Source organism: Lottia gigantea (assembly GCF_000327385.1).
Source record: "Lottia gigantea unplaced genomic scaffold LOTGIsca_25, whole genome shotgun sequence".
Classification (NCBI taxonomy): Eukaryota; Metazoa; Mollusca; class Gastropoda; family Lottiidae; genus Lottia; species Lottia gigantea.
This window is the reverse complement of record NW_008708752.1, coordinates 153,615-177,581: the sequence shown is the minus strand read 5'-3', so window position 1 is coordinate 177,581 and position 23,967 is coordinate 153,615. Positions and strand designations below refer to the sequence as shown.

Sequence of the window (23,967 nt, the reverse complement as noted above, 5' to 3'; positions counted from 1 at the left end):
TATTTATTAGTAAATAAATATTTACAGATTTATGAATGAAAGAATGAATTCATTAGGCCTATCATTGGAAAATTAAAAAGCGGTGTAGGTTTGCATTAGGCATAAACTTTCACTAGTGGAGGCCTGATCATCTTGATCAATCTATAATCTACGATCTGCATGTAATACCTTACCATTGTGAAGATGAGGCCTAATATATATAAACTTCTATAAGCCTCAATATATACACTCTCTCTCAAAGGCTCGATAAATGTGATTAAATGCGAACCCCTTTGATCTAAACGTATCAGTATCACCGTGTCTGTTAAACTCGATATATATAAATTGCCTTCAATATGGAACTATTGTCTGAGCAAAGTAAAATGTTTTTTGAACTTTGTCCATCATATTTATGAGAGTTTGAATAGCAGTCTCAAAATAGTACTGTTAATCTGTTAATCTGTTGATAAAAATATCAACACATGCACACATTCAAAATCTGTTTTTACAGAGGACATCAGTTATCAGAATTTCGAACTTTTTGGTTGCAATTTCTAGGAGAGAAATGTGTTTCTTTTCAATGTAATTTTTTTTATCAGCGCAGACATTCCTTAGTCTAACACCTCTATTATGAGGCCGATATTCGATATTCGATATTCATAAAAAATATGAAAAAATGCAAACATTCAAACAATGAAATGCCCCCTTTCCTGCTGTCGACACGTCATCAGATGTATATTCCTATCCTTGCAGAGGGTATTTGATTTGCATAATTATCATTCTTTGCGTATAAGTCTATTACGAAATTTGAGATCCGGTAAGTCTCGTTAAATCACAATACAGAACTTGTTTGATAAATACCGACATTAAATAAAATATTTGTCTGTTGAACCGCACCGTTACTAAGATGTTGACAAAACAATAAAGTATGAATGATTAGCATATAAAATATAGATTACAGTAATAAATAATACTTATCATAACTCACTCAGATTTCTTCAACCTCAATGACTTTTTATTTCATTAAATTAGTCTTCAAGGAGCTATCCCACATAAATTTTAAAAAGTTTTTAATGGAATATGTCTTTTCGCCCCAGTATGACATATTTGTATTCCCTGCGTCCTATGTCGTACGGTCTCGATTTGTGGTTCAAACCACGCCGATGTACAGAAAATCCATTAAACTATGAATTAAACCATTAAACGAAGTAATTTTGAAAATGCTTAGAAGCATGTTCTATTCTTTAGTCATGGCACCCGGTAAGTTCAGTGCATATGCTGACAAGCCATGAATGCAATCAAATTAGAGTTTTATCTATAAAAACGTAAATATTTTCCCATGGTATTAAACAATACTTTATTCTTACACAAGAGCATTTTTTCAGTGCCTTGTGAGCTTTTTTCTGCAATTATGCAAATATGCGGATTTAATATTTTTTCGGACAAAAATCAAATCCTTGGCGAGAAAATATCGTCACGTTCTTATCTTTAATCTATAATAATATCATATACAAAATAAATTACATTTCATTAATTTAACGGTGGGAACAATTTTTTTTTTCAAAATAGGCTACAATTGAAAAGAAAAGGACTATATAGTATAGGTCTATTCATTATCTGCTTGACAAATATTTTTCTCTCGTGATTCTTTACTTAGTCTAAAAATTGACCAAAACAACAAATTCTCTGAAGATTAAAATTTTAAATAAGTCAATCGGTAATTTGAAAAAAAAAATGAATCAAATGCATTACATCATTAATGGTGGTCAAGAGACGAACTGCACGAATCTCAATACACGCAAAGAATTGTTTTTATATAACGTTTTCAAAAATTCCTTTGTAAATCGAAATTTAAAGGTACAGATGCACCGTTTTTTTGGGGGGAGGGGGTTGATTTTAATCTTGAACATATGTAAATAGTCTTCAGTAATAAAATTAATGTGCGAAATTGGCATAATTCAAAAAGACTTCAAACTACAAATTTTACTCACTATTTCTATAAATGTCTTTTATATCACAGTGTATCATCAAATGACGAGTCGTCATATTAACATTAAAACGCGGATAATTTTGAACACACTTGGATTGGATGGCTCAAATTTTTACAGTGAGTTGTGATCACTATTACTGATTGGCCTAGCTAAAAAAATCCCGTTTCTGGGACCCAAGGTTTGATTGGTCAAAACAAATGGCGCATATGTCCTTTTAAAGTAAATTTGAATGTCAGCTATAAAACGGTATTGCTAGCTTAAGAATGGCTCTGAATTGGCTAAAATATCAATTTACCTATTGTCTGAGTAAAGCAAAAAGTTTTAAAAATTTAATACATTATTTGTTGAAGAGAATAGGAATACCAGCCTCGAAATAGTATTGTTAGTCTTAGAATGTCTTTGCGTTAATAAAAATATAATCTTTTGTAAGTTAACGTTGAACAGAAACACATTTCTCTCCTAGAAATTTCAACCCAAAAAAGTAAAAAATTTTGACTGAAAAGCAAAGACATTCTAAGGCTAACAGTACAATTTTGAAACTGATATTCCAATTCTCATAAAAATAATCGTTTAAATTCGATGTAGCCTACAAAGACAGTACTAGAAGTTTTATAATGAACATATTTCACATGACATTTTAACAATTAAGGCCTAAGATCGTTCAGCATGTAGCATGTGTTAATGACATGTTATCTGTATGTATCATTGACATAGCCTTGGCATTTAAACAGACAATCTTCATTTTATAGAACATTGCTCTTAATTGTCCGGAGGCATTGACAATATTGTCAGCCAATCAAATGCCAATATTCGAGCTCTCGACCAATCATTGACGTGCATACACTAAGCGCTTTTATTAGACATAAATTCGGGAAAAATCCTGATGTTGAACTTTTTTGTACTTTATTAGCCAAAGGTCGAATTATTGGGAATTTTCGCAATTTGATTTTTTGGCTCAAAGACAGAAACAAAAGCTAACCAATCAAATGACTTTATTTGGTCTTTCATCCAATCAATAGCGTGAAAAATCTGTTATTAAAAACAGAACAGAATCTACACAAAGATGAACAGAAATTCAAATGTTTTGTGGGAATCATCTTTCTGATTCTTTTAAATTAATATATATAATTTTATTAGTCAGCTTTCTACATCAAAACCCAATTTGAGGTTCAAATGGTTTAAAGTCTAAATATTTTTCTACGTCATCGTCTTATGCTTATTAATAATGACGTCATCAAAAAGTGTTCCTGTTAATGTGACGTTGCCAAACGTGTTGTATTTCGTCTGCTATCCACCATCAGAACATTCTTATTCCTAATCTCATTCTTTTCTTATTCTAGAATGGCAACTAAACATGACTGAAGACAATCATAGAGACGACGGAGGTGTACATTATGAGCACGATAAAGGTCCCGTGGCTGCTGTGGTGCTTTTTATATTTTGTAGTTGTGCATTGGGAGGTAAGTCAGTTTTCGCTTAGTCAAGAAATTGAACTCAACAGAAGAAAAAAAGTTGAATCTGAAGTTAAATTTATGAAGTTGCAATGCTAGCTAGTGCCTAATTCAGTCTAACATGATAAAAAAAAGTAATATTCCTTTCAACCACCCTAATCTTTATTCACTGTTAAAATCGCGATTTTTTCAAAAGCCAATATCATGAATTTGACCAGCCAGGGCTAGAAATAGAATAACATGGCTCACAAAGTCTAACTAAGTCTTACTTAGGAACTGACAGTTACAGTAAACTTTGAGGCTACGATTACTGTTTTCTCTCCCTGAGAATGTTATTATATATCAAACGGCTTGAATTTAAAACAAAGGTCTGAAGCCAACCATGGAATTGAGGAGGAAAGCATTTTGTTTTAGGCTATTTTTTTTTTGAATTTTTCAGCTCTTGTACGGCAGGTTGTGGAAAGTATACCAGTTAAACTACCTTACACAGTTTTGTTATTGTTGTTAGGTGTATTGTTTGGTTTAATATCTAAAAATGTACCATCAGTTCATGAATATGCCAACATTGTTGAAACAGATCCCCATATTATTCTCCATACCTTTCTACCAGTGCTCATATTTGAGTCTGCTTTTGCCATGGAAGTCCACACATTTAAAAGAACTTTTTTTCAAGTTTTATTACTAGCTGTACCTGGTTTAGGTAAGTAGGTTTATATATTGTTTTAAGGCATAAGCTGAGTTGTTGTAAATTTGTTTTCTTAATGTTTATTGAAATTATGCGCCACTGTGAAAGGTGTGAGGTCATCTCACAATGTCAAGGTACTTCTAACTGTTGAATACCTTGCTTAACAGGGCAATCAAAGCCCTCCCTCAGAGCCAAAGTCCAAAAAAATTTATTGAATTTGAGTTCAATTCACCAGTTAAGTAAGAATCCAGAGCATCTATTGCTATTCTAAGATATATATGTGGAGCCTTTTGGAGAATACACATAGCTGATGATGTTTTTTTTTTTAGCTTATTTATTAATCTATTGTGATTTTTTGTATAAACAGAGAAATCAGTATTCATTTCCATGTATCAATTTGTTATATTGACTTTGTTGGTTGGAAGGTGTATCAATTGAAATGATATTGTCTAGACTTATTTCACAATGAATTAATTCTAATTTCCCAGGAGAAGTATCTTGACCCGAAGGCTGTATTAGCCTTCATGTTCTTTCTACTTTTTTTTTTTTTTGGTATAAAATTTTGGATTAGTATGATTTCAATTGATATTTAATTTAGCTAAAAATCAATGATCTATGTACATGTGTTTATGTCTTGAATCAACTTGATCATAATTGCATCTTGATCTACCAGTGATGCATAGTAGGCCTTTGATTTTCAATTTTTGAAATTGTTTTTGACTAATCATTAGGAAAAAGCCATGCATGATAACTATGACAATTGATCAATACCTCGGATGATCTGATTATGCTTTAACCAATCAAATATCTTCCCTCCAGTGCTGGGTTTTGTGACGTGAGGTCGTGAACCAAAGGTGTATTCCCAGAAGCTTAAGACTAGTTTTATCAGTCCACTGAATTTGAAAATAAGAACACACCTTTTTATCTGATGTTTGGAAGCGACCTATTTAAATTTGATTTGTTAAAACAGGGGTTAGGTCAAAAGGTTTTTGTGATGAATGTTCAAAAGGTCTGTCTTTAGACCCCTAACTGATGTGGCTATGTTAAAAATGAAAGTTAATAAAAAATGGAACCCCCTAAAAAAAACAATTCTCTGGATAATAAACACTTAATTTGAATAAGCAATTTGCCTTTGACAGTTTTTGGTCCCCTAATTAATTATGATTGATCATGTCTTCTCTTGCAGCTCTATCATCATTTTTAGTCTGTATAATGTCTAGATATTTATTTACCTATGAATGGAGTTGGACAATAGGCATGATGTTTGGTTCTATACTCAGTGCCACTGATCCAGTAGCGGTTGTAGCCATTCTCAGAGAAGTTGGTAAGAGTGGAAAACTTTATATTACTGATTCCAAAGCTCTTGATCTCCTTATGACCATTTATTATTTTTTTTACATCATTGGTATTGATGTACACCGTCATTTGACAAAAAAAAAAGAAAAAAAAAAGAACAGTGAATGCCTTAATTTGCTATTGTTAGATACATGTTTTTGAAGCTTCAAAATACTCAGTAAAATTTACTTTTAATGCTTTAAGATGGAGACAGTTGATTTAGTAATTTAGATAAATTGTCCTAACAAATCTTTTCAACAATCAGCAATATGATACATTTTCAGCAATTTTTAAGATGTACGGTAGTGGTCGGTAGTACATGTATGCTGAAAATAAGCTCCATCAATAAAGTACAATAAATAATCTAGATTGATTTTGATTACAGGTGCTTCTAAACAGTTATCAATGGTAATAGAAGGAGAATCTTTATTAAATGATGGTGCTGCTATAGTTTTCTTTAATATATTTCTTACATTATGTACATCAGAAGTAGGGCTTACAGGTTAATAGTTTTATCATTTACTCATTATATATATATATATAGGAACTTCAAGATTAAATTCAGGATAGAACTTCAAGATTAAATTAAGATAGAACTTCAAGATTAAATTCAGGATAGAACTTCAAGATTAAATTCAGGATAGAACTTCAAGATTGAATTCTGGATAGAACTTCAAGATTAAATTCAGGATAGAACTTCCAGATTAAATTCAGGATGGAACTTCCAGATTATATTCAGGATAGAACTTCAAGATTAAATTCAGGATAAAACTTCAAGATTAAATTCAGGATAGAACTTCAAGATTAAATTCAGGATAGAACTTCAAGATTAAATTAAGATAGAACTTCAAGATTTAATTAAGATAGAACTTCAAGATTAAATTCAGGATAGAACTTCAAGATTAAATTAAGATAGAACTTCAAGATAAAATTCAGGATAGAACTTCAAGATTAAATTCAGGATAGAACTTCCAGATTATATTAAGGATGGAACTTCAAGATTAAATTCAGGATAGAACTTCCAGATTGAATTCAGGATAGAACTTCAAGATTAAATTCAGGATAGAACTTCAAGATTAAATTCAGGATAGAACTTCAAGATTAAATTCAGGATAGAAATTTGATTCGATTGCAAATGAAGATGTTGTCTCTAAATAAGATTCTTGATTCACCACTTAGTAAATTGCTAATCTTCTAATTCTTCACTTTCTCAAACTGTAAATTTATCAAACTGGCATTCCGTTTGTATTAGCTTTTGTTATTAAGAAAGCCACTTCAGTTAAGGTCTAAAGATGGACCTCTTGAACATTTAACACAAAATCTTTTGACCTAACCTGATGACCTCTGCTTTTGACCAATCAAATTTCTGCCCTCGCCAGTGCTGGCATTTTGTGAAACAGGGAAGGAATTTGATTGGTTTATGCAGAGGTTATCAGACTAGGTCAAAAGGTTATTGAGAGGCCAGCCTTTAGACCTTAAGTGGCTATATTAAAAATAAAAGCTAAAAAAGGGAACAAAAGTTTGGTGTTATGCAAGTTATACAAGTAAGTGAAAGAAAGTTCTATCAATCAAGTGTTAGTAAGAATTAAAAGTAACATTAAGTTTTGATAATTTTTTGTTTATCTATTTAGGTTCTGACATGGTGTTAACATTTCTACGAGTAGCTGTTGGAGGTCCAGCATTTGGTTTAGTCATGGCTAAGATAACATTATTTTGGTTATCTAGAATATTTAATGATTGTTTATCTGAAATTACTATTACTTTAGCTTCAACTTATCTGACTTATTATATAGGTAAGTTGATATCTAAATTTTTACTTTTCAGTTATTAATGAAGTCAAAACATATAATTCAGTGCTGTTATAAGAATTATCAAAAATGAAAAAGATTAATTTCATAATATCATGCAACATTTTGGCAAAGTGCTCTACTTGAATGTGAAATATGGTCATTTATTCTTTGATACCAGAATTTGACAGTGGGGCAACTATTGGAGTAATTTAAGTTGGTGATTTCTGAACATTTTGATACGCCCACATTATAATGATAAAGATTGAATTTGACGATTTTTCGATCAACAGAATTTGAGTTATTGCCCTTGACTTAGTAACGCATCAAAATTTGTTGGATTGTTAAAGCCATAGAGGTGACAGTTTATGTCAGAATTTTATTAAATAATGTGTGTTTGCTTAAATCAACAACAAATTAGATTTTTGGTATGATTTGACACAGATAGGTGACTGCCCTTGATATACTGAAAATGTATCAGGAAAGTGGGTGTATCTTGCTAGGCAACCACTTGTTTAAATACTGGATAATGTGAATTAATTTTGTGATGCAACTTTGTTAATTGCTAACTGATTACTTTATATATTGTAGGAGAACAGTTTTTAGGTGTATCAGGGGTATTAGCTGTAGTAGTATTAGGTGTGGTTATGAGTGGTAAAAAAACTAGTATCAGTCCTGAAGTTGAGGCCTTCTTACACAGGTATTACCTCTAACTATTTCTCTTTCACTATCATCTTAAAATGCAGATCTGAATGTTTTGTTTCTTCTGACAAGATCTGACAACATTCTGTATTTGAATTGTGTTCTGTGGAATTTCTGTGGAAGTCAATGTTCAACAGTGAATTTCTTGAATATAACATAGAACATCTTTTGTTAAACGGAGCATTTTATTGGTTGAATATGAAAAGAATTAGAAAAGAAAACCAGATCATTGATGCCAAGTGGAGTCATCCACAGAAAAAACGCCCAACAAAATTTGCATTTGAATCAAATTGTCTGAAAGATGTTAACATACTAAGAAATTTTTTTGGGAATATATCACAAAGACTGAATTAAAAATGATTTTAGCATTAAGTGACATCAATTACTAAGATTGCTTGTTAAACATAAGAACCTTATTTTAAGCGCTGTAAAGAACAAGTAGCTGGACTTAAAATAAGATTTCTCTTTTACCCTTTTCTTTTCTAGGTTTTGGGAAACATTGGCGTATCTAGCCAATACACTGATCTTTATATTAGTTGGTGTAGTCATATCAGAGAAAGCTATCTTTAGAATTCATGGTATAGATTGGTTTTATATGTTTGCCTTATATTTTGGTCTTCAAGTTATCAGGTAAATATAAGATTTTATATGAACAACTCTTAATTTTTTTTTTTACCTTTTATTTTGAATATTCAAGATCAGATATAATGATTTGGTGATTACTGAAATTTTTTTACCTATGTTTCAAAGAATCTCACCCAGATTCATCAGAAACTTTTGCAGTCAACAAAGCAATGCACACATATTGAGAGTTTGGATCACCGCCTTCTACTGAGCTAATTTTTGCCAGAAAATAGAACCTAAGCAACTGCCATAAGCCATTTTTCGGTTACTTTCGGTTTCCAAGATGAAAAATCTAGTTGCCTACAGATGCCTGTCAAAATGTGCAACACCCAAGCACTTCTGACTTTTATTTGTCTTGAAGTTCTTGAAAAACACAATGTTTCTATTGTAGAGGACTAGTGATAGCCTTGTTCAGTCCAATATTACGTAGAATTGGATATGGTATGACATGGCAAGAAGGTATTATAATGACCTGGGGTGGTTTACGTGGTGCTGTTGGTCTGGCACTAGGTCTGTTAGTCTGGGAACAAGAACTACTCGATTTAGAAAATGTTAGGTTGAAGGTTAGATTTTTCTTTCTACTCATCAGGACATAATCCTTAAATGAAGATCAATTGATGAGAAATGATGTAAGTTCATTTTTCCCTGAATAATGATACTGCTTTATATCCTTATATCTCAACCAATTTCCTACAAATTAATGCATACAATTCAAGCTCAGATGTCATGTTAGAATTTGGCAAGTTAATAATATTACGAAGTGGTAAAACATCATATGTAATGTATTTTAACATTGATTTACTCTGAAAGATTATCCTGAAATGACATAAAATTGTCATGAAAGTAGAATAGTTCTGACTACTGCTGGTTTATTTTCAGGTTTTAATCCATGTGTCTGGTATAGTGTTTTTAACTTTACTTATTAATGCTACAACAGTTCCTCATGTTCTTAAGATATTAGGTAAGATCTTTTCATATTTCTGAAAATATAAACTATATATTTACATGTCCTTGGGCAAAGTCTGCTTTCAACTAGAGAATCATCATTGCTATATTCCTGCTGAAGTACATTATGCTGTTATTTTTCTGTGACAAATTTTCATGTGTTTATATCATTTCTGTCCGTTTACTAAGAACATGGAAAAAGCATCTAGTTATTCGGAGAGACAGTTGGAAATCAAAAAATAGCAGGCTTATGCTGCTGTCCTGGCAAAATTTCCCTCGTTGCACCCTGCATGGCATTGCCCGTCTTCATTAGCTGACATGCTGTTTATCTCCCACTGCATTTTTTGTACTTAAAAATTGACAGTATTTCTGAATAGTTCATTTTACCTTGCATTCAAGTGAAAATTTTAGCAAGATTTTGAGGTCACATGTTGACCTATAACTTCACAATGACCATCAGAAGCTAGGTATGAGATTGAAAGTTTCATCAATTTATAAGCTTAATGTATTTAATTTATTCTTTTATAAAGGCATGAATGATGTTTCACCTGCGAAACGTATGGCAATGGCTAGTGCTTTAAGATATTTAGAGGAACTCAGACAAAAGACATTTAATATGTTGAAAACGGATAGGTAAGCTAATGAAAAAGTTTGGAAAAAAAAAATATGTATTGTTATATTTAACAGAAAGTTTGTATGAAATTTTATATACATACAGTTTTCTTTAATACCAAAAAGGCTTCAAGGTTTTCAATTTATGTCTAGGTCAAATTAAGTAAAAAAATTTAACAATACAATTTTGACTATTTTTAAGAATCAAGTTGCATACTCCTATATTTGAACAAAAAAATGTAAGTTTAAAGCCTCAGTGATTGCTAACTTCTTAATTGAATGATGAAGTATTGATATTAAATTCTTATAGCAGAAGAGTTTAAGATGAAGTTAATTTTAGAAAAATGAAATGCATGAAACTAGTACACATGTATGTATTATTCTTGTAGATTTTTAGCCGATGCTGATTGGGATATGGTAGAGAAATCATGTCAGATCATTGATCCTTATAGAATTACTGATGAAGATGTAAGTCTTATCTAGCTCTGAAATGACAGGAAGTTTTTTTTATATTACTACCAACTTATTGATGGAGAGAGATTTTTTTGGTGTGTAACTCCACTAAGTTGTCAAAAAAAAAAGCCCATGCATTATATAAAAAATGAGATTATAAGATGCATGGAAATACGGATGTAAAATGTCCCAAGGAATGTGCTTCTTTAAGCTAATGCATGAAAAAAGATTTCAGTGTAACCATTTTGGCCTACAATCACTCAGGGGTTAACTGTGTGGTCTGCTTGCTTGAACAAGGTGTCTCAAGAATAGATGTATAATTGCATTTTTTGTATATTATTATAGATTGTGTTAGAAGACTCTATGGATATCAGACCTAATGCTATTTGTCCAGATTGTGATGCTTGTCTTCCATCTCAACCGACTCGTAAAGAACTACGAGAGATGACAAATGAAGCTATTCTTAGGTTTCTCAAAGCTGAAAAGGTAGGAAAATTTTACTATTACATTCTCAGAAAGTTTATTGCAAAAGATGATATTGGTAATTTCAGTTAAGTTATTGGAGACAGTTTGTACAGGGTATGTTATCTAGAGAGGCAGTGAGAAAATTACAAGAATGTACAGAAGTTGCTGCTGATAAAAAAGGAAAGTAAGTACATAAAAAAATAAGATATTTTAATCTCAGTAGTTTTACAACAAATCAAATTCTGATTTCTATTCTATATAAAATTGGAGTTTCTTATGGTCTTATGGATGGGAAATTCATGTATAATTTCGATTATCGATGAACAAATTTTATAACCAATGTTAAAGTTACATCTCTCCACTGTACCCATTAACAAGTAGTAATCTCTTCCATATAGGCTCCCTTACCCACAATAAACTATAAGAACCAATCAAAAATGTTTACAACTTTCAGTACCATATTGCATGATACTTGTTTTCTAACTGTTTAATTAAATTATTGAATTTTAATCAGTAAATGTAACTGTTTTATTGTTTTTCAGGTTTATTGAAGTTGATGAAATTAAGAAGTTATGGGAAGTACCAGAATATTTGCTCAAAATTGTAAGGCTTTTTTTTTGTTTTGGTCAAGTTACCTCCCTTGACACAATCTACCAGCAGCGAATTTGGATTATCTTTCTGATTGTAATACTGCTAATGATTCTTTGGGCATTATTTGATTCCTTTATGTAGTTATTACTTGAATCTTCATCTCAATTCGGTACAAATTTATTTACTTTAAGATCATGAATGTTTTGCTATGAAAATTATCTCCCTTTAACATAAAACTAATAGCATGAACATAATCTATAAAAATAAGCCCTGAAAAGAATAGTGAAATTTATTGTTACAAGAATAAGAAATTTGTTTTGGTGTGGATTATATTTATAATGCATTCTTATAAATCCATTCTGAATCATTTCTTTTTCGATCTGTCATTAAAATTTTGAACACTTCTTTAAAAAGAACATGTGTTTCAGCTTCATTGTAGATAAATTTTTTCTCCCAGTGTTAAAAAATATATGGGGTTTTGCTAAAACGTGAATTTGGGTTTTCCATTAATTCTGTTTAGCAAATAATCTTTATTTTATTAATTTCATTTGATAAATTTTGTCACCATTTAACCTTACATCCAATGCTGTGATATTTGAAAATACACCCTGTAAAAAGGTGCATTAGAAAAATTTCTTGTTATTTTTGTATACTCAATTTTTGAATTGTTATATTTCAGAAAAGATATTTGAAGTCTGTTATAAGATTTGTACCTGTTAAAGTTTATAATTACAAGTACCTCAAAGCTTTATACCACATCACAAATACCAAAGCCTTTCATATCTTTATATATTGTATAATAGTCTTAGATACCATCAGCTCTTCTTTATCTATAGTAGCTTTATATGATATAGATTGGCTGAACTATCGTCATATTATGGGAGCATTTAATGTGGTTTTTGTTATAATTTATCTTATGGAAGTGATAATAAAGGTGAGTTATGATGATAATTTATTGAGCTTTAGCTGTATTTTCACAAAAATAAACAAAAATCAGCTTAAGAGTGGTTGTACAGATATCCACACATTGGTTGATTCCTTATGTTACATGAAGCAGAAACCCTTTCTTGTTTGAAGCTATTTTTATTTTCATAAGTGTGTCAGATTTTCATAAATTATTTTTAGGTAAATGTTTGACATAAATGTGTCAGATTTTCATAAAAATATGTTTAGTTTAATGTCTGCCATAAGTGTGTCAGATTTAGATAAGTGTCATTTTTTTAAAGACTTTTTATATGTATTTCTGTTCAGTTGATATGTCAGTTTTCTCCACTTTTTTTTATGATTTTTTTTTCAGTTGATATGTCAGCGACGTTTTTTCTTCACAGTAGTGTGGCAGATATTAGGTTTATTAGTGGTCTTACACGGAATAGTTGATGCAGTATTACAGTTTACTCTAGAACCATATAATATTGACAACAGTCCAAACACAGTTTATAGAAATGTTTTGGTAGTTATGATATCAATTAGATCTATCAGGCTGTTACGATTGATTGAGGTAATCTCGCCCTGGTTCCCAATATTTTAAACACTAAGTTATCCTTTTTCTAAATTTAGACACCCCTGGTACCCTTTAGACAACCATCAGCTTTCAGCACCATAAACCATAAACCGTGATTTCAGAATGGTACAATTAAAGTTATATGTTATGAGCATAAAAAATGATTTTTTTATTTTACTGTTGAAAAAATTGTTAAGAATATTTTTGACTGAATCATAATATTTAAGAATTTTGTCTGTAGATTTTTTTGTAAATTACCTTTTTTAGCCTCTATTACCAACAATTCTATTATTGGTTAAAACCAGAATTAGTTTACATCTAAGTAATGGGTATGATTTAGGAAGAGGTTTTGTTTCTGGTGAAGAAGAAGTGAGAAAACTAATAGATCATATGGTAGATAATAGAGATATTGCTAAACAGCTCAAACATCATTGTGATGCCTCCAAATTAGATGTTATTCGATGTTTAGGTAAGCCTGCTTTCAGAAACATGAATGAAAAATGGAGTTTTACTTCCCTGCTATCTCTGTCTTATTTGGTATTGAATCATCCTCCTCCAAACTAGTGTACAGGTGATCCACTACAGCACCTAGTCTAAAACATCTGCGTCTATTCCATCCTTTGTTAGGTATTTTGACAGTTATTGGCTGCAGTAGAGTCAGAAAAACTAGGTCCTGTTTTGGGGATTTTCCACACCTCCAAAGATGCGTATTTTTTATCATAATACCCCACAAAATCCCCACAAAACAGGGTCTAGTTTTTCTGTCCCTACACCAGCCGACAACTTTCAAAATAGCTATCAAGCGGCAGATGTTCCGGTCTACACAGCTCCTTGCTACATGTTTAATTGTGTTTAAGTGTTTCACTCACTGAGCCATTTAATCTTTTTATTCCATCGGTTTCACACCAATTGTCCTATTTTAACCTTCTATTTTATTTTAGGCCTGCTACAGAAAAACCACCCTGATATAGCATTATCAGTAAAAACAAGACAAGCCATTAGAAGTGTATTAAATAATTTAAGAGATGGTATTAATGAACTACATGAAGATGGTGTACTGGTTGAAACAGAGAGAGAAAAATTAAGAAAGGTCAGAAAGTTTTGGCGTTAAAAGATTAACAGCCGTTTTTTTTTAGTTAAAACTTTCAGATACATTAAAGGGCACATTTCTCTAGATTTTGGTGAATTTTTTTCCCGAATTTGAGCAAAGTAAATTTTTGACCTCCAAAAAAGGAGTCCTTCAAAGGGACAGTAAGGCCATTTTTTTTACCAATCAGAAACTGGAATTTTTAAGTTGAGATAATCAGTAACAGTGAGCCTTCAAATTCTGGTTTGTCCAGAATTATCTGCGATTGAATGTTAAAATGACGGCTCGTCAATTTAAGATACTCTGTGATATATAGAAAAGATATACAGTCTAGTAACCTAATTTCGTGGAAACCTATTATTCGTGGATTTCCGGAAAGGATTAATTTACATGAGCGACCTTGCGCCACCTCCACATTAGTTTGTTTTGATAAACATGGGTTTTCTCTACAATATCAGCTAGTATAATGAATCCAGTAGTTTCAAGCAAGGTAAAATGTATTAATGTATACTTTGACAAATACAAAATGGCGGATTTCAGTTATTACCAAACATCACCATTTTTTATCGGTCGAATTTCCTTATAATCCCTATCGGTAATCGGAATTCCAAGTGTCGTCTGCTAGAATGTAGTCCAACGAATGAATTCACGTGATCAACTAGCGGAATCAGTGTCAACAGAAAATTTCTATGGAACACAAAGTGGACCATATTCTTATGTTGTTTCAGTGACTTTTAGCAATAAATCACGCTATGTATCTTATTTTGTCAGTCACTATTTTTTTTTTAAATCGTGGTTCTTTGAAGGAATTGTCACTAGTTATAATGAATTGATATTAAAGATAAATACTAAGAGAAGTTAATTATACCATCCGGTATCCATACAACGTGTTTTTCTAGACTTATTTAGAGATCAAACATTGTACACGAAAATAGGTGACGCATTCTGCCGCCGTTCCCGAGTTGGTTGCTCATGAAATATGGGTCATAGTGAAGGATTCATAAAGAAAATCGAAATAAACTAATTCTAATTATTTTGTAGAATATCTGAGGAAACATCTAAGACATAAAAAAAAATTTTTTGTTTTTTAAATTTTGACGAAATTCGGTGTTGAATCCTTATATCCACGAAAATAGGTTACACCACTGTATATAGAAATAGTGAGTAAAATTCCTAGTTTGAAGTATTTTTAAAGGATTTATGTGATTTCCATACATTTCTAGTACTTCTGAAAACTATTTACATGATAAAGTTAAGAAAAATAGCTTTTTGTGATATAAGTTATTACAAAATTACAAATCCAGCTGATATTATACCGATGAATCAGCACAAGGGATATTAATTTTGTGGTTATTTCAGATGGTTGAGGTACAGATGAAGAAATTATTAACAGCACCACCCAGTATGCCTTTACCACCACCAGAAAAATTACTCAATAATGTTACCTGGTTGCAAAATGATGAAAAACTTATTGATTATTTTAAGGTAGGGGTTTCTTACTACTTACTATAATCCATGATTTAGCAATAGCATGTTTATGTACGTCCATAATAGAGATTTGGCTAAATCTATGATAGAGGTTTAGCTAAATCTATAATAGAGATTTGGCTAAACCTATGATAGAGATTTGGCCAAATCTATGATAGAGATTTGGCTAAATCTATGATAGAGGTTTAGCTAAATCTATAATAGAGATTTGGCTCAATCCATAATAGAGATTTGGCTAAATCTATGATAGAGGTTTAGCTAAATCTATAATAGAGATTTGGCTAAATCTATGATAGAGGTTTGGCTAAATCTATGATAGAGGTTTAGCTAAATCTATAATAGAGATTTGGCTAAATCCATAATAGAGATTTGGCTAAATCTATGATAGAGGTTTAGCTAAATCTATGATAGAGATTTGGCTAAATCCATAATAGAGATTTGGCTAAATCTATGATAGAGGTTTAGCTAAATCTATAATAGAGATTTGGCTAAATCCATAATAGAGATTTGGCTAAATCTATGATAGAGGTTTAGCTAAATCTATAATAGAGATTTGGCTAAATCCATAATAGAGATTTGGCTAAATCTATGATAGAGGTTTAGCTAAATCTATAATAGAGATTTGGCTAAATCCATAATAGAGATTTGGCTAAATCTATGATAGAGATTTGGCTAAATCTATGATAGAGGTTTAGCTAAATCTATGATAGAGATTTGGTTAAATCTATGATAGAGGTTTGGCTAAATCTATGATAGAGGTTTGGCTAAATCTATGATAGAGATTTGGCTAAATCTATGATAGAGGTTTAGCTAAATCTATGATAGAGATTTGGTTAAATCTATGATAGAGGTTTGGCTAAATCTATGATAGAGGTTTGGCTAAATCTATAATAGAGATTTGGCTAAATCTATGATAGAGATTTGGCTAAATCTATGATAGAGGTTTGGCTAAATCTATGATAGAGGTTTGGCTAAATCTATAATAGAGATTTGGCTAAATCTATGATAGAGATTTGGCTAAATCTATGATAGAGGTTTGGCTAAATCTATAATAGAGATTTGGCTAAATCTATGATAGAGGTTTGGCTAAATCTATGATAGAGGTTTATAAAGAAGGGCTTATTTTGATTACTTTCTCTTATAGAATTGTGCTCAGTTAGTTAGTTATGATTATGGTGATGTGATATTAAATGAAGGTGATCCATCACAAGGAATTTATATTATAGTTTCTGGTTTAGTTAGGGTAAGTTATTTCTACTCAACCATATGATTAACTATTTAATGGTATATCATGATTATTCATTACCAGTATGAAGTCAATGAACGAAAAAATGTTAATATTCATAGCATTTAAAGTAACCAGGCTTTTTGTTGCATTGACACTTTTTTTAACCAATGACAAAATAATTGTTGGTAATGTATGCAGGGGAGAGTGTTCATAACAGCCTTTAAACTTTTTAACTGCATGCAAACCAGACATAGGATTTCATTCTGAAAAGTGACACGAGTCACTAGAAATGTCACTAATCACACTAATCACTATAAGTACACTAAACTGGCTCTGAATATGAACATTGGAAGCGTTCCAACATTTGAGAGTAACTATGGATGTTTAAACCAATCTGTTTTTTTTCTCAACCAATTTTTTTTTTCGTAAATAAAAGTGGTTTCCTTATGCACTGCTTTCACAAACAATTTTATTAATAAAAATAATACTTGTTATAGGTATTTCATTTTATGTTTTTTTTTAGTTGGAAACCACTAGAAGTCGTACTAGATCATCTACTAGTGCAACTACTCTTTTTGAAAATAAACTGATGGATTTTCTTACAACTGGTAATATTATTGGTGAAATGGGATTTTTAACTCACAGATCTAGGATGGCCAGTGTCAAATGTGAAACAGCTGTTCAGGTAAACAAAATGATGATTTTGTTATTGGGAAAATATCGTCCAATCTCTGCATTTGTGCTGGCATTATATATCAGTGAATTGATGTATCATGATACAACAGACCACAATACGCGTATCGTATTGTACCGCGAGGTCATGTATCAATACTTGACGTTACCTCTCAAAGTGGAGATTTTTTATCCGTTGGCGTATGACATCACAAGTTTTTTTCACTGATTTGACTGAAATTGTTGGTAACTATTTATAAGACAGTGGACATTAACCACACATATCAACTACATTATCAAATATCACCGTTATAAAGTCATGAATATTGAAACTTTGAAGATAAAGTGTTAAATTTTATCTCATTACCTCATATCGCAATACAGATCATATTTTAACCCTTGCGATGCGATACTTAACCCTTGCGACATGATACAAAACCCTTGCTTGCTATGTGCTCCAGTCGATGTATAAGCTTACTGGAGATATGCCTAAAATAAAAAATATCAAAAACAGCATGCTCAATAAGGTGCAGGAAAAATAAGCACAAAATTCACTTTTCTCACTTGCTTTTCTCATGCAATATTAAAATATTATTGTGTTGTAGTTACTGCATATAAGCTCTGAAGATATGGAAAAAGCTTTTGAAGAGTTTGTAGAAACTGAACCATCTTTAGAATATAGATTATGGAGAGTTTGTGCTTCCAGATTAGCTGTTAGTGTTTTAATGGAACAACCAGATTATCAGGTAACATGCTTCCAACTCATTTATTTCTAAGTTTTTACCTTGTTGTGTAAGGACAGGCTTTCAGTTCTTATTATTATAGGGAGTCTGCTCGCTAACCTGAAGGTCCAAGGTTTAATACCAGCATAGTTTGAGATAATACCTTCAAATTTTTTAAGCCACTTTAAGGTCAAGAGGGACTCTCGACAGTTGAAAATCAAATAAATGTTTAATTTTTGGACCATTACCCCCTCATAAAAAATGAACAATTTAATTTCATTCTAAAATCGTGTTAGGTGTATTCTCTGGCTTTCAACATTAGAAAATTTTCAAGATAGAGGACCTCCCATCATGCTGCTCTCTAAAATCCGCAAAATGACGACGGGGTGCTGGGATGATGGTTTTGGTCAAACTTCATAAAAATGATAGGTAACAATATAGGCCTACTGTGAATTTTTTAAAGATTATTCATCAATATTTGTTACAGGGATGGACAAAAGAGAAGATTAAATTAAGATTAGAGAATTCCTATCTTGTATCAGGAGATGAAAATGACACATTTACCATTGATTCTGGCATGGCTGATATTTTATTGATACATGGTAAGTTTACAATTAATCATTGTGTACAAAGTTCAGATGAGACCTTCAGATTTCTCTTGGTTCCCCCTGTCAGTGATTTAGCTCATATAAAAAGCATCTATTTCTGTAGATTCTGAAATCAAACTACTGCCCATGTCTTGACAAATTCCCCTGTTGTTCACTGCATGGCATTAATCCTCTTCATTTTCCAAATCTGATTCAGAAAAGTAATATATTGATTCCTCTATATTTATTCCTATCAACTTTTACAATATCATGAATCATTTTGTAGGGTTTGACTTGATAAAAGTAGCTTATTCATATGGGGTGAAAATTTGTGTCCCATGTGATGTAAGTTATTTACAATAAAGACATCACAGACCAAAAAAAGTATATGATACATCTCCAATACTGGCATCACTAATTTACACATTGTACACTGCTCTACCTTTCTTTATCAGATCTTGCCATAACAGCATGTATTTTGTAAAGAGAGTTTCTAATTTTTTTTTATTTGTTTAGGGAACACTGAATGCATCAATTTGCATCATTTAAATTTTCAATCAGAAGTCTGTGGTTCCTGCAATTCCACTAAAACTAAGTGATGATGTCAAATATGCTTGTATCATTACGATTCCTTTTACCATAACGCCCTTTTGCTGACGTTAATTGTATTTCTAATGTTGTGTTACAGGCTATGCTCACAATGCATTTACAAGAGAACCATTTGTTGGTCCATGTTATATTCCACTAACAGTGTTAAAACTCAATTTACATGTAAGTTTTCTTATCTCTTATGGATAAAAACATATTTCACATCTAAGGGATAATGAAGAAGGTTTTCTTGCCTGTGTAAGAGCATCAGTGAAACTTGCAGCTTACATTTGCATCAACTCACATTTGCATAAAAGGTCTGAGTGAACTGCAAGCTCGCTTACCTGAAGTTCTAGAATTCAATCCTGGCAAAAGTTGAGATGATCTCTCAGATTTTTCCACCTGGGGGGCTGACATGGAAAATTGGACAATTGGACAATACCCAGAGACCCTGTGTGCTGTGCACATTCAAAGATCCCTCAATAGATCCCTCATCCCTGTACATAAAAAAAGAGTAGTTAATGCTGCTATTCTGGTAAAAATTCCCTCAATGCCTGCTGCATTGTGTTGTTGGTCTTCAGTAGCCCATTAGGTGCAGAAAAGTAAAAATCTCCATTCATTTTTTTGATCCCTTATTATTTTCACTATGAAGAATATTAATTACAAATTATGTGTATAACATTGGCTAAGGTAAATGACCTCAAAGATTTTCGTCTTTCCTTTTGTAGACGGATAAAATAGCTAAACCAGTTATTCTAATAATACCAAGTGAAATGGGTCCCGGTATACCATCTGAAAGAAGACAATCTTTCCATGATGTTAGTAGTGAACATAATCACTATTTAGCTGCTAAGTTATGTTTACGACATGCCTCAGTACATAGGCGTGAATCAGCTGTTAGAGGCTTAAATCCTTCCAATAACAAAAAGGTATGACTTCTAATAATTTGGTTATAATTCTAGGAGAGTTTTGTGATATTTGTAACACTTTTGAAATATAATTTGTATGCGTGGTTTGTCTACAATTTTTAGAATGAATCTACTATGATATGTCACAACAGTCTTTAAGGGAGTTTTTATGGTATTACAGGAAAATTTTTCATTAATATGTCCTTTATATTACAAACTAATACTTTAAAATTTTTATTTTGAAACTTAGTTATTGATGAAAATGGGTTCAGAATTAAGGTTTCTTGATTTGCTTTTGTAATGTTCAAAAAAATTCTTAAGAGGTAGATAGGTGCTGTAGGTTCAAAACTTAATGAAGGCAAGACAAATTATCACCTAATGTCAAGTATATTTTGACTAATGTCATAAAATGTCCTAAGTAATTTTTGACTGACGTCATAAAATGTCATAAGTAATTTTTTACTTACATCATAAGTATTTTTTGACAAACGTCTTAAGTTTTTTTTTACTAACGTCATAAGTATTTTTTACTAACGTCATAAGTATTTTTTACTAACGTCATAAGTATTTTTTACTAACGTCATAAGTATTTTTTACTAACGTCATAAGTATTTTTTACTAACGTCATAAGTATTTTTTGATTAATGTCATAAGTATTTTTTGACTGACATCAAATCATTGTGTCAAATTAAACCATTAAAATGTCAATCAAATAAAAAAACCAATTTTTTTACTATAGGCATTGTCCCAAAGACATAGTGTAGCCCAGTTTTCTGGTGCTAGAAAACCATCACAAGTTGATATTTTTGGAAGAAGACAAAGTATAACAAGCAATGCTTCCAATAAAAACCAGAGGTATAACAATTTGTTTTATTATCTCCTGAGCTAGCTAGCTTATACCACTCGTAGCATTTGTAAGAATAAAAATCTTACTTTATGTTCATCTATAATCTATACTTTGGGGAAAAAAACAATTGAAATGACCGCGTTGGTATTACACCAAGCAACTTTTATATTTGATTATTTTAATTAAAGACAGGATTCTCATTCTGGAAAATGCTATGGGTTCAGTTGAAAACTAAAATTGAGTTTTATCTGAGGTACTAGTCGAGCTAAAAATTTAGACAGCTTGTTAACCAAGCATCACTGGTGTCTTAAAATTTATACCAGGTTTCTTTTGACAGTTCTAGTTAAGATTAATTTTGGTTTTGAGTAACAATGATTCAATATATTTGATCTATTTTAGTGTTCCACTAGGAAAGAGGATGTCTACACCAGCTTGTATAGAAACCCATAATCGTGAGCGACTTATCTCTACTGGTTCAGATAATGCTTTCAATTCTCCAGAACATGGGAGAACATCGTTCAGTGATATTCCAGGAAATAGACTTCTCCCAACTGATATAGTACCAAGCCGCTTGGCAAGCAGACGTGGATCTGATGTTTCCCACATATTACCCACAATACCTCAAGAGGATTTCGAGGCTGATTCTTCGTCTTTCAAACATACTCCAGACTTAACTAAAGCTGATCATGAGTTGGATAAAAATACCTCTAATCTGACAGAAAACGAGAGTCCTCAACATCTTAAGCCTTATCATGGAAGAGGTTTACTCAAATTTGACAGTAACTCTCAGAGCTCCCAGCTCTTGTTTCAGAGATTGCGAACTTTAGATATGGATCCTGCTAATTCCGATTCTGATTCCATGCGCGAATATGATCATCCCAATAATAACTCAAGTAGTGTTGAAGACAATGAAATGGCTGACACAAATTCTAATTATATCACAAAAAATAATCTAACACGGGCTAAAGGAAACTATGACCCTAGTGAAGACTATTATAACTCATGGAGGGTTGGTGGTAGAAAGTTGAGCCGTTTTTTCAGTGATACAGACAGAGATGATGTGATATCCTGCTCCTCAACTGATTCAACTGTTGATAGTGAACCAGATGATACTGAAGATGAAATGCATGATGAGGTCCATATTAATTTAGCAGCAGAAGATGATGATGGTAAACCCCACACACAATCCCGAACTTCCTGTTCTTCTATCTTAGATGATGCTTCTATGGTCAAGTATGCCAATGCTCTAATGAACAACCTGAATTCAGCTGATTCTCACTCGAGCCACAGAACCAGAAAAACAGCAATGGAGGCAGAAGCAGGTTCTTTTATTTTACAGAACATAGAACCAGACACGAAGAATGATGAGGCACCCTCAGCTAATGACCAAGCTATTGAAGATAGCAACGAAGTTGTTGTAGGTGTTGAAAATGATCTTCCCCCTGATCTTCCCACTTTAACTAGTGAAGCTTCTCGTGATGTTGGAGATGATCAGATTCATTTTGTGAATGAGACCAAAGATGACAATACTGAAGAAGAGAAATCAGATTCAAGAGATGACGCTGAAGATAAAGACAAAGAAGAAATACAAGGCACTGTGGGTCCAAAATGAAATATTAATTCCTTTCCCCTTTGAGCTGGATCATATTTTTTAACAAGCCAAAATTGAAATGTGTAAGATCCTTAATATTGGGAACAGGAACTGTTGACGAAATCTTTCTATGATTGAAATTTATTTTGAGCTGTTAATTTGATTATGGAATTAGAGTATATTGTCGTCGTCACCTGTCTGTATGTCACACATATGTCCGTCTATCCTGTCGTCCTTCCAGGTTTTCTGATGTAGCATTACGTTGGATGAGCACTGTGTCGGCGCCAGTTTGGGTTCAGGGGGTTCATTTATAATAATAATGATTGTACCCCACTTTATTTTTTAACAAATTTGAAAATATGATTTTTATACGTTTTTACCCCATAATGTCTGAATGCACCAAAGATCAATTTTTCGACAATTTTGTGGGAGACCCCTCTCCAACGCTCAGAGGTTTGCGACTATAACCTCCACAGAGATTTTGACCGTAGCTTCGACAGTTACTCCCCCAACACCACCCCAAATATTGAATCAGTCTGACCCTATTTGAGCCCCCAGTTTGGGAAGGCTGGTGCCATCACTGGATAAGCATAGTTTTAGTTATTGATATTGACTAAAGTCAACCTAAATGGGCTTGTTGAAAATTTTAAATGCAAAACATAAATTTGATTAAAAAAAAAGATAAAATGCTATGAAAATCTCTACTGTATGGGTGTATATCGTTTCGGGTTATCATGAGTGGTAATTGGGTACAATTCTGAAACCTTCCAGTTATATGATGAACAATTTCGAAGCACATATTATATTCCTTACTCAGCCTTTTACACGAAGACAGTAATGACTTTTCTTGACCACATACAGCAAGGTTCTGTAAGCTTTAACAGACGTAGCCAGACTTGATTGTTCAGAGGGGCAAGTAATATATCCTGAGGGGCAAGTAATATATCCTGAGGGGCAATGGTGTATAGTTGCAGTAATGGAATTGGATTTGTCAAAAGAAGGGGGGGAGGGAGGCTATAAGGGAAATATTTTCCTATTGGAGCAAAACTTCGGCTATCCAGAATTAAAACACTATGTCTGGTTATGTTGCAATTCCACAAAAAAAATATTGCGGTAGTAAAAGCTGTC

At 32.1% G+C, this 23,967-nt stretch overlaps 1 protein-coding gene across 1 annotated transcript; it reads left to right on the top strand.

Annotated features, from left to right (window-relative positions):
- Positions 1-1,229: 1,229 nt before the first annotated feature.
- LOTGIDRAFT_160411 (hypothetical protein) lies at positions 1,230-22,860 on the top strand (the record flags this gene model as incomplete). The annotated part of the gene is made up of 28 exons (XM_009055560.1): positions 1,230-1,239; positions 3,311-3,430; positions 3,861-4,121; positions 5,293-5,430; positions 5,827-5,943; positions 7,073-7,234; positions 7,820-7,928; positions 8,417-8,560; positions 8,946-9,117; positions 9,434-9,515; positions 10,030-10,132; positions 10,501-10,579; positions 10,910-11,050; positions 11,116-11,213; positions 11,572-11,632; positions 12,300-12,554; positions 12,918-13,118; positions 13,389-13,590; positions 14,063-14,211; positions 15,568-15,693; positions 16,841-16,939; positions 17,448-17,609; positions 18,202-18,342; positions 18,806-18,920; positions 19,594-19,676; positions 20,222-20,422; positions 21,141-21,256; positions 21,648-22,860. The coding sequence occupies 28 exons, from the start codon at positions 1,230-1,232 to the stop codon at positions 22,858-22,860; spliced, it is 4,860 nt and encodes a 1,619-aa protein (XP_009053808.1).
- Positions 22,861-23,967: the final 1,107 nt, after the last annotated feature.